At 35.7% G+C, this 12,774-nt stretch overlaps 1 protein-coding gene across 1 annotated transcript; it reads left to right on the top strand.

Annotated features, from left to right (window-relative positions):
• Positions 1-550: 550 nt before the first annotated feature.
• Positions 551-10,317, top strand: LOC124386969 (Fc receptor-like protein 5). Its single transcript, XM_046851046.1, has 12 exons — positions 551-635; positions 941-1,213; positions 3,761-4,042; positions 4,759-4,880; positions 4,944-5,094; positions 5,651-5,926; positions 6,215-6,463; positions 6,661-6,792; positions 8,206-8,280; positions 8,414-8,497; positions 9,008-9,063; positions 9,490-10,317. The coding sequence occupies exons 1-12, from the start codon at positions 551-553 to the stop codon at positions 9,490-9,492; spliced, it is 1,788 nt and encodes a 595-aa protein (XP_046707002.1). The 3' UTR covers positions 9,493-10,317.
• The last annotated feature ends 2,457 nt before the right edge of the window (positions 10,318-12,774 follow it).

Genomic DNA, 12,774 nt, shown 5'->3' with positions numbered 1-12,774 from the left:
AAGTAGATACAAAAATATTTAGAAAATTAAATATTAAATGTAAAAGACACACACACACACACACACACACACACACACACACACACACACACACACACACACACACATCTTTGTTACACAAATGAGGCCTAGCAAATGTAAGCTATTCAATTGTTTTTTCCATTTATTAAATTTTATATTAATCAATTACATTTGTGCCAATTAATTTGTTTACTAAATGAAATCTATATAAATTGTATATATAATGAAAATCAGGCAATTGAAATAAGTGAAATGCATATTTTTCATTTCAGGTTTAAATCTACTGCTTATATTGTTAAGTGGAAATCAGCTTTGATACTTTCATTATTTTATGACAGTAAAACCAAAACCAACTGTGAGATCAGATCCTCGGAGCTCCATCAAAACTGAAGACACCATCACTCTGAGCTGTGAGCTGCCAGAGCCGACAAGATGGGATTTTTTCTGATACAAAAATTCACAAGTTATGAGCAGTCTAGCTAGATCTACCAACACATTGTATGTGAGCCCCAATAATGCAGGAGAAACAATGTATCAATGTTCAGCACGCTGCAAACGGGATTACAACTACTGCTACACAGAGCGCAGTGATTCTCTCAAAATTACAGTAAAAGGTACATCATGATTCTGTTTTTTTTTTTCTCCTTCTAAAAGCTTTGATCAGCAATCACTATTCAATGTTGAAAAGATAAACAAACACATTGTTATTCTCTCTCTCTCTCACACACACACACACACACACACACACACACAATGTACAAAATAGATTTTATATCAAATGTTAAATATGTTTAATTCTTAAAGGGTTACATGATAAAGCACAGTGAATCAACAATTTATAATGTAAAGTAAAAAATTAACTCTGACACCTTCATCATTCATTCATTTTAGCTCTGATATTGTCATTTTATTCCAACAGAAAAACCCAATTTGACACCTCAAAGCTTCATCTACACTGAAGATACAGTCTCTCTGAGCTGTGAGCTGCAGGAGGCATCTGGGATGATGTTTTACTATTACAGAAATTCACAGCTTGTGAAAACTGTAGCTACCAAAACACTCAGCGTGACACTGGACAATGCAGGAGCGACAGTGTATCAGTGTCGTGCAAGAAGGGCATTCTACAATAAAAATAAAAACTATGAGTACATCTACACAAGACTCAGTGATCCTGTCAAAATTACAGCAACAGGTATTTCATGTTTTTTCTTTTGTTTTTTAAGTATGCAGAAACACTTTTAATACCAGTCCACGAAACTGGTAATTCTGCATTCTGATTGGTCAGTGGTTTGATCAGGTGTTGATTTTTTAAAATCAAAAGTACTCATACTTTACACTTTCTAGAGTAACAGCTCAGTCAGAAGTACTGTTGAATGCTTTAAAAGATAAAACAACATCAAAATAAAACACACTAATGAAAATGTTAATGTGGTGAAGTTTTCTTTAAAATACAGTGAGGAAAATAAGTATTTGAACACCCTGCTATTTTGCAAGTTCTCCCACTTAGAAATCATGGAGGGGTCTGAAATTGTCACCGTAGGTGCATGTCCACTGTGAGAGACGTAATCTAAAAAAAAAAATCCAGAAATCACAATATATGATTTTTAAACTATTTATTTGTATGATACAGCTGCAAATAAGTATTTGAACACCTGTCTATCAGCTAGAATTCTGACCCTCAAAGACCTGTTAGTCTGCCTTTAAAATGTCCACCTCCACTACATTTATTATCCTAAATTAGATGCACCTGTTTGAGGTCGTTAGCTGCATAAAGACACCTGTCCACCCCATACAATCAGTAAGAATCCAACTACTAACATGGCCAAGACCAAACAGCTGTCCAAAGACACTACAGACAAGATTGTACACCTCCACAAGGCTGGAAAGGGCTTTGGGGAAATTGCCAAGCAGCTTGGTGAAAAAAGGTCCACTGTTGGAGCAATCATTAGAAAATGGAAGAAGCTAAACATGACTGTCAATCTCCCTCGGACTGGGGCTCCATGCAAGATCTCACCTCATGGGGTCTCAGTGATCCTAAGGAAGGTGAGAAATCAGCCCAGAACTACACCAGAAAAGCTGGTCAATAACCTGAAAAGAGCTGGGACCACCGTTTCCAAGGTTACTGTTGGTAATACAGTAAGACGTCATTGTTTGAAATCATGCATGGCAGGAAAGGTTCCCCTGCTTAAACCAGCTCATGTCCAGGCACGTCTTAAGTTTGCCAATGACCATTTGGATGATCCAGAGAAGTCATGGGAGAAAGTCATGTGGTCAGATGAGTTTGGAGGAAGAAGAATGATGAGTACCATCCCAAGAACATCATTCCTACTGTGAAGCATGGGGGTGGTAGCATCATGCTTTGGGAGTGTTTTTCTGCACATGGGACAGGGCGACTGCACTGTATTGAGGTGAGGATGACCGGGGCCATGTATTGCGAGATTTTGGGGAACAACCTCCTTCCCTCAGTTAGAGCATTGAAGATGGGTCGAGGCTGGGTCTTTCCAACATGACAATGACCTGAAGCACACAGCCAGGATAACCAAGGAGTGGCTCTGTAAGAACCATATCAAGGTTCTGGTGTGGCCTAAACAGTCTCCAGACCTAAACCCAATAGAGAACCTTTGAGGGAGCTCAAACTCCATGTTTCTCAGCGACAGGCCAGAAACCTGACTGATCTAGAGAAGATCTGTGTGGAGGAGTGGGCCAAAATCCCTTCTGCAGTGTGTGCAAACCTGGTGAAAAACTACAGGAAACGTTTGACCTTTGTAATTGCAAACAAAGGCTACTGTACCAAATATTAACATTGACTTTCTCAGGTGTTCAAATACTTATTTGCAGCTGTATCATACAAATAAATAGTAAAAAAATCATACATTGTGATTTCTGGATAATTTTTTTAGATTATGTCTCTCACAGTGGACATGCACCTACGATGACAATTTCAGACCCCTCCATGATTTCTAAGTGGGAGAACTTGCAAAATAGCAGGGTGTTCAAATACTTTCCTCAATGTATCTATTTACCTTATAATAATTTATTTAAATAGTCTCCATTGTCAACAATTTCAGAATTCTGAATTCTGAAAGTTTGAGTGAAATTAAATTAAATTAAATTAAATTAAATTAAATTAAATTAAATTAAATTTAATTTAATTTAATTTAATTTAATTTATTTAAAGAACAAGTCATGACTGGATACAACAGAAGTGTAGAAGAATAAATCACAATGTTTAGTTGGTCTTTTGTAGTTACTCAGTTACCGTGTAAAATAAAGTGTTCCTGTAAGAAACTGCTGGCCAATAACTCTGGCTTACTTTCACCAGTGATCGACTCACAAGTGTGTAAGAATGATTTATTTATGTTGTCCATAAAGTCTACAGCCTACATTATCCATTTCAGATTGCTAACAGATACCTGTTAATACATACATTAAAAATGTATGAATATATTTACAGAATTTGTATTTTGGAAAATATTTGTTTTTTAATTAGTTGATAAACAATTTTTGTAGAGATGAAAAAAAACAAAACAGTTTTTATAACTGTATAGTAACACATCATGATAGTTTAGATGATTTATTATATGATGTATATAGGCATTTTAAAAGCATCTCACAAGCTGAGAAAGTGTGAGCATCACTGATGCTGAACATAGATTTTGTATTGAATCTTTTTTTTTTTTTTCTGACATGGTTGTATGTTAAAGCACAGTGAATCTACTGCTTATGTTCATTCCAACAGAAAAACCCAAACCTACGGTGAGAGTGAATCCTCAGAGCTCCATCTACACTGGAGACACCATCACTCTGAGATGTGAGCTGCAGGAGACGACTGCATGGGAGTTTTCATGGTACAAAAATTCACAGATTGTGAACACTGTACCCATCAACACATTCAGTGCAAGAGTCAATAATGCAGGAGAAACAGTGTATCAGTGTCGTGCAGGCAGAACAACCAACAGCTATAATAACTATAACTACTACTACACACAGCTCAGTGATCCTGTCAAGATTACAGCAAAAGGTATTTTATAATTTTATTCACTTTTTCCTAAACCTGTTAAAAAACAAAAGGACAAAGACTGCATAATTATTACAAGTGTATTTGTTCTATAATCTTTTAAATAATGTTTTGATATAAGTTTAAAAAAGTATTCACCCTGTCTGTAACAAAGTGTAACAGGGCAAAGTAAAGTAAGTAGACCAGGTAAATGTGTGTTTATCAGAAAGAGATTTACTTTCAAACATCAGATACTAGAAATGCTGATTAGTCACTTGGCTTTAAAATGTACTGTATGTGGTCTTTAAAAATTACAGCAAACACTGTCAATTTCACTTTGGAAACTGATTATAGAATAGAAAAAAAAAAAATTGTGTGTTTTTCATTCAGTCATAAACTGGTCATGGTTGTACTTTATATACACAGTGACACAACATGATCATTTAGATATTGTTATTATGTGAAAGAGTATCTAGCTGGCAGTAATGCTGGTATAAAGGGACTTTACACAATCCTGTCAGTAGTATACAGAAGTACAGTGATGTTGAATTGACCCACACATGTATAGAAGCAGAGAGATGAAGTCCAAACGCCTCGCACTTGTATTCTTTTAAAATGTAAGACGAGGGTGTGTGATTTTGCTTGATAACACAAACACAATTATACATTTTTATATTTTATTATTTTTTGTTAAATAAAAAATATACTAATTAAAAACCTTTACATTTCCTGTGTAACAGAGAGACCACAGACAGTACTGAGTGTATCTCCACAGAACTGGCTGACTGAAGGAGACTCAGTGACTCTAAGCTGTGAGGTTACAGACTCCTCTACAGACTGGACATTCAGCTGGTACACAGTTGTTCCCTACAGAGACGGATTAACTGCAGTACTAATTAATCATGACTCTATCATGTATGTGGAGCTTCTCTCAGACAGCAGCAGAGGATCTGGAGGCAACCATACTCTCAGTCCTTCTGCTCTTCATCACACAGGAGTTTATGTGTGTAGAGGAGAGAGAGGAGAACCAGCCTTTCACACACTGTACAGCAATCCACAGCCTCTATGGATCTCTGGTGAGGAAACTGATTGTTGAGCTGTCTGATATTATTTGTTTAAAAAATCTTTAAATAAATGTAAGAAGATTTGTTTAACATTTATTAATCAGTAATAATAATATGTATAAGGTTGTAAATTGCCCTAATCCATAAGAGTCAATTTCCCCATTTGTAACAATTATGAGAAAATTCATGGTTCTGAGCTCATGTGATGCTGATCATGTGCACCTATTACTATTTTCACCATAAACACTGTTTGCGTTTAAATCCTTTGTGCTGCCCTCTGCCTTTACAACAATCGCAAGATTTTCCTGTTTTCTCCAGTTTTGGTTTTGTTCCTTGAACTTAGTTCCTTTTCACAGCTTTTTGGATTATTCCATGTTAAACCTGTGTGTGTGTGTTTTGTCTCATATTGTGCACTGTGGCTTTAATTTTCAAATTAATAGACATCATTCTGAACACACACTTGTATCCTCATTATATATATATATGTGTGTGTGTGTGTGTGTGTGTGTGTGTGTGTGTGTGTGTGTGTGTGTGTGTGTGTGTGTGTGTGTGTGTGCGTGTGTTTAAGGTGAATCTCCTCCAGTGTCTCTGATCATCAGTCCCAGCAGAACTCAACACTTTACTCTTGACTCTCTCTCACTGAGCTGTGAGGACCAGAGTAACTCTACTGGATGGACAGTGAGACGATACACAGACAGTGAAGGAGTGTTAGATTGTTCACAGTGGGGATCAGTTACAGGATCTACATGTAATATCAGCTTCCTCTCCACATCCTACACTGGAGTTTACTGGTGTGAGTCTGAATCTGGAGAAAACAGTAATCCTGTCAACATCACAGTTCATGGTGAGTCTTCATGTAGTGTGTTTACTGTTAAAGAGAAAAAGAAATGTTTCTAGACAATATTCAGAACATCAAGACATTTTATCAGCATTCTGACAAATAGCTGTTTTTATGTATTTTTTTTTAATGACCACATTCAGTGAAATTGCTCGGTGCACTCAGCAGTGCTGCCCCACTATCGAATGCTTCAAAATATATCAGTATATAAGTTAGATACAGTTTTAGGTTATACATTAATGTTCATGTTGTATATGAACTATTTCTGTGTAAATGTGATTTCCTGTGTTCTAGATGGTGATGTGATTCTGGAGAGTTCTGTTCATCCTGTGACTGAGGGACATCCTCTGACTCTACACTGTTTATATCGTAACACAAATCCCTTAAACCTTCAAGCTGATTTCTATAAAGATGGATCAGTCGTCCAGAACCAGACTACAGAAGAGATGATCATTCATAAAGTCTCAAAGTCAGATGAAGGTTTCTACCACTGTAAACACCCAGAGAGAGGAGAGTCACCGAGAAGCTGGATCTCAGTCAGACGTGAGAAATCATTTTAATATTGATTTAAATAGAAATATGCATTAATAAGTTGACCATAATATCTCAATTATGCAATATAATCTATAGTGATTTTTTTTTTTTTTTTGCATGGAAGTGTACAAAATGAAAATCTTTTCATAATGCAGTTTATATCTGCAGTGTTTAAAAGCGTAAAATGTGGTCTTCTTTCTGTCCAGGCTCTGTCTCAATCTCTGGTTCTAGACCCAGTGGTGAAACAGTAGGAGTGGCTGTGGGACTGAGTTTGTCCTTTTTGTTCATCATTTTGCTGATAATAATGATCCTGCTGTGGTTCTACAAAATGAAGAAAGGTCTGATAACTGAAGCTAACTTATACCCATATTGAAAAAAAACCCACAAAAACAGTTATGAACATGTTATTTATGTTTACATAATATAATTTGTTATGACAAATTAAATGTATTATCATGTATTAAATAGAGAGGTTCCTGCTGTATTTGATAAACACCACATGTTCAAATGATAAAAAAACAAATACAATTCTTAAACCCAAAATAAATTGTTGTAAATTTATGTCCTGCTAAATTAATTTTAATTTAAAGAAAAATGTCTAGAATTGTTTAGAGCAAATGTACTATATTAATAATATTTGCTATTTGCATATTGATTTCATGTAAAAAAAAAATCCTAATTGACTTTTTGTCAGGGATCCACCTGCCACGCCCCCTTTGGTGGCTCTCTATGCCTCCGCTCTCCATAGAGCTCCAGGTTTAACCACGCACACCTGGAGCTCATCGTCACTCATGCCTCCACTCTCTCTGGAGCTCCAGGTTTAGGAAGCCACACCTGAAGCCCATCATCACTCCACCCCGCTCCTACATAAACCCCTCACTCATTCGTTATTGTTTATGTTGGACTTCCCGTACTGCATGTTTTCGCGTTCCGGTTTTCATGCAGGACTTCTCTCATCCGTTTCATTCGGACTCCAGAATCCCGTACCGGCTGCGCTTCCCCTCCCTGTGCAGCTCGGGTCAGCTACGCTTCTTCCTATGCGCTACTCGGACTATCTCTTTCAACCGAAGGACTGCCGTGTGCGCGTGTGTGCGTGTGTGTGTGTGTGTGTGCGTGTGTGTACCTCTCTCTCACGCATTCCATTAAAACCCAAGCGAGCTGTTCTCCGGCTTTTGCCTTTTGTTTCGCTCACACCCTGACACTTTTAAACTTAATAATAAATTATTTAATATTATTTTTTATATTATTATTAATTATCATATATATATATATATATATATATATATATATATATATATATATATATATATATATATATATATATATATATATATATATACACACACACACACACACACACACACACACACACACAGAAATCCAATCAGATATCAGAGCAGAATCAGAGGCGATCAGGAGCTGAAGACTCTCAGTCAGGACACAAACCACTTCAGACTGGTCAGATTCTGTCTCAGTGTCTGATTATTTCTGCATCTGTTCATTTAGAAAATTCTCACTTTATTGTAATTTATCTTCATGTTCACTTCAGATATTGTATTTAGAATCTTTTGTTCTTTATATAGGAAATGAACACATTAATGTGACAGTGGATCAGGCAGATACGAGTGGAACAGTAGATTTATTTTAGTTTAGACATTTCCTCTCACTATTGGAGACTTAACTATAGATGAACTCTATACAGTAAAGTTCAGAAGTGTCCTGTAGTGATTAACACACTGCACTGTGTTCAGGTGAAGCTGCAGCTCAGAGCAGTGAAGACACTTACGCACAGGTCATGAAGAAGAAGAAGAAAAGCAGGAGGAATGGTGGAGTGTTTTTAATGTTTAATTATGCACATTTAATGTATTTATTAAAATATAAAACTGGGAAGTAATCACATTCAGTCATGTATTATACTCCTAAAGATCATTGAGATGGTTTTGTTCTCTGCTTCTGCAGGTGTTGATGCTCAACTCGGCATGAATGATGTGACATATGCTGAGGTTCAACTAAAGCCTATGAAAAAAGTGAAGAGAGCACAAGGTAGAGGTAATAAAGAATTTTATGTAATGATGTAATAAATAAAACACTGTTTGATGCTGTTAGAAAGAAAAGATTCACAACAGGATTGTGTAAAGTAGGAGTTTTCATTTTCCTATAATAGCATCAAGTGTTTAATTCTCTTTTTATCACCGACAATATTAGTCACTACGCGTTTTAAGATTAGATAACATTAAGTTTTTTTTTTTTAATTACATATAGTTACATTCAATATGGGGGAATTATACAAAATCAATTTGGTTCCTTTTCTCACTTTCAATATAGCAGCTTTAAACAGTCATTGTTTATGCATTTGTTTATTCTCTCTACATTAATAGGAACAAAATACAGGAAATTATTTTTCTGTCAATTCCATGTGGACAAGCTGTTAATATAGAAACAATTATGTTCTAAAATGCAGCTGACCAATCAGAGTTGAGAATTGAACAGTGCTGTAGATGAACCGTAGGTTTTAGGAAATTAACTAACAATTTGTTACTTTCCCCCAACTAGAAAAGACCAGAGTGGGTGATGATACTGTTTACTCAGAGCTGCATCATAACATGAAGGTAAAACTCATCATATTTATTAAGCTTTAAAGACAATCCACACACCATGAAGTAAGAAATAGGTTTAAAGGTACGGTGGGTTGAATTTGGGCCACAAGCAGAAACGAGACAACTGCAAAAACATTTAAATTTTCATACACACAACACTCAATATTCACAAAACCCTCTTAAACCTGTGATGGTCTGAACGGTTCATACGTGTTATTTTGGTAGCTTCCTTCACAACTTCACTCATTTTATTCTACTTGGTTAACTGAATGCCATATGTTTAAAAATACAAACAACATTATATACTAATTTGCTGCTTTAGTCTGTGATATTCTTCCAAACTGTTCAGTAAATGTTCTACCATCATTGATAGTAATAACAGGAGAAATGGATTTCTAACCTTATCAATGCAACCTTATGCATCTCCTCTCTCTGCAGTGAGCCGTGTGTCTCTCTACACTGATGAAGCTACAGACATCAGCGTGAGAGCTGGAAAACTCTGAGTTGTGTTTGTCTTCTGTTTTTCCTAAAATGTTCAGATGGTAAATGTTTCAAATTCTTTAATCTAAACTTGGATGATGCTAAAACCTGGAAGCTGTTCTGTGAACTTGCTCACATCAACCATTCCCACAATATCAGAATGTTCCTGGAGATTTGTGTAAACCACAGAGGTTTAGAAGATGGTTCAAGTCATTCTAAAGATTTAAATGATCTACCAAACCACCAGCTGGATTTTATGCCCTGATTAGAATGAGTTTCGAGGAGAATTGGACCTGCTGAAAAGTCACATGAAACCAGACACTTTGACTAAAATAAATATTGCTGAAGTGATTCATTACAAATGTTTATCTTACGTTTTTATTTGAATGGTTGATCTACAGTATCTGTGCTTCCAGTTCATCCAGAATGGTGAAATGGAACAACAGTAAAGATCAGTTCAGATCTAAACAGTTCAGTACAGAGGCAAGAAAGCCACAATTGTCTTATTCAATTTTACAGCTATGCAAAATAAATGACGAATTAAATTCATATGAACAGAATCTTCTCTTGGATTAGTAACTTCAGCTTGTATTATGAAGACTCTAGTAAATGCCTGAAGAAATTTGAATGTCTCAAACTTGAACAGTGTTTCAAAGAACATCAGGAATGCATGAAAGTCCTTGTGTAACTATTTCACTTGTTTAATTGTTTATCTTATAAATAGACTTCATGATTAGTAGTAGTTTATATTTACTTACTTAATAATGTATGTACCATGTAGTCACTGAGGAGATTTTAAGTAAAATCAATTTCTCTCTCATTTTCTTTCACATGTCTTTTTTTAAAGTTGGTTATATTTTCAATTAATACATTAAATAAAATCATTTAACCAGTCACTCGTTCAGGTTCAGTTTGTTCAAGAATATTTTTTTCATCAGTTTCAAAACCAGTCTATGAACATTAAGATCAAATCCAAGAAGTTCTATAAAGTTGCCACTAAGTGAGAGTCCAAGAACCTGAATCACCACATCACAATGCAGCAGCATCACTTTTCTCTTTTCATTTTCTCTCTAACTAAATCTATATATTTATATATGGAGATGTATGGAAGGTGATGATGTTTATATATGAGGATGTTTGGAAGGTGATGAGGTGCATGAATTATAGACTGCTGTTATAAGGGGTTGATGGTGATGCAGTGGGTCTTGTTGCCATCAATTGGGTGGTCATGTGTATGAATGTAATGTATGTGTGTATGAATGTACTGTATGTGTGTATGGTCTCCTGTAATGAACTCATCCACTGCTCCTAGGATTAAACTCTATATTGATCACAGCCATGAGCAGGATAAAGCAGCTCCACACCTCCATACACACCTAACAAACCTGAATGAAATAAACATGAGGAAACAGCATACAGATCCTGTAATATAGAGAAAAATCATCCCTCTTCATTTCTCACATCACACCATGAAGCACAAATTACATTCACTTATTCACTCCACAATACTGTATATAATACTGCATTTTATACATCTACAGCAAAACCTTCTTGGTTACAAGTAATTATGCAACATTAGAAGAAAACGTTAACAGAATGTTAAATGTTTATTCTGTGAATATTAAAAACATTATTACTGTTTAGTTTGTTAACAATACGGGTAAAAGCTTTGCTACAATAAATCATCTAATATATTATCAGTTTTTATTTTTTTTAAAAGTGTTTTTTTTTTTTTTTTTTTTTTCAACCCTTTAACCATTTTATTTCACAATCCGGGCTTCAGGCTGACAGGACTGTACCAACAGAGAAGAGAAGGGGGGGCGACAAAACTAATGAAACAAGTAGATTTTGCATTAATTGAATGATCTCCGTTTGGAAACATTCAGGTATGTAGACACTCTTTTAAATATAGAGTGTGAGCAGACTGAAAGAAGATCAGGTGAATTAAAATAAACTTTTCATAAAAATCCATTACTAGAGGAAATTATGAAAAATGTACCTGTAGTTACCACTAGAGGGCAACAAAGACGTAGGTTTTACTTTTCAACCGTAAATGTAGATTTTAGAAAACCGTAATTTTAGAAAACCGTAAATGTAGATTTTACACACACACACACACACACACACACACACACACACACACACACACACACACACACACACACACACAAAGAAAAACATGGTAAATGAGAGAGGGCAAAGAAGACTGGCCAGACTGGATTAAGCTGACAGGAAGGATAAAATAAATTAACATGTCGCCAGTGACTGAAAAGTGAAACTATAATGCCTTTGTCTCCCTCTAGTGGTGACTGCAGTATACTTTTAATCCAGAACTTTCGGTTTCAGTTTTCGTTCACTGGCCATCACATATTGAGTTTCTGTCACCTTCTTGTCCATTTGAGTCAGTCTGGCCAGTCTCCTCTGACCTCTCATCAACAAAATGTTTACTTTAGTGTGTATGATCTATATAGACTGCTGTGTGTGAAAATCCCTGGAGATTTCTGAATAAAGTGTAGAGTTAAAATATACAGCACTGTTACTGAATGTGTGTTTTGTTTTTTTAATTAAGACTATTATAGTTTTTATGTTATTTTTCGACCAATTCAGTTTTTACATTATGATTCTGAAACTTTTAGGTTAAAAAATGTAAAGGAGCAACTACAAAATACTCTTTCTCTCTCTCTCTCTCTCTCTCTCTCTCTCTCTCTCTCTCTCTCTCTCTCTCTCTCTCTCTCTCTCAGACGGTTGGCTGAGTGCTGGTTTCTCTCTCTGTAGGTACACAGGAAGTGGTACGGCTTTAACACACACCTCTGCTCTGTCACTCAGTCAGTCATTAGAGGGACAGGATGGAGTTCAGACCACTCGCTGTGATGTTCTGTGAGTAAATGTTCTCTTTGTGTCTTCATTAGAGAGAGTGATGAGGTATAAAGTTGTTCATCTGCAGTGTAACTCTGTGTTATGAAAAGGGTTCAGTTTGATGTGTAACTACAGTAAAGAGTACAATAAGTGTAAATGATGTAATGAGTGTAAATGTGTCTGTATTGCTGAAATCTGTACCTGATCTTCTGTGTCCTTGTTCTTGTATTGCTGTCTGGTGTTCAGTGACGACTTCTCATGATTAGATGATCTGCTAAAATTACATTGACTGGATTGTGTTTGTAAATATTATTAATGAAAGTCATGTTTCTGACTGACTGAAATAACTGACTTATTTTATTTTTTTGCTGTTATGATCTGCACAAA

The sequence above is a fragment of the Silurus meridionalis genome, chromosome 6 (genome assembly GCF_014805685.1).
Source record: "Silurus meridionalis isolate SWU-2019-XX chromosome 6, ASM1480568v1, whole genome shotgun sequence".
In the NCBI taxonomy this organism is placed as follows: Eukaryota; Metazoa; Chordata; class Actinopteri; order Siluriformes; family Siluridae; genus Silurus; species Silurus meridionalis.
The sequence above is the reverse complement of the archived record's forward strand: the minus strand, read 5'-3'. Positions and strand labels throughout refer to the sequence as shown.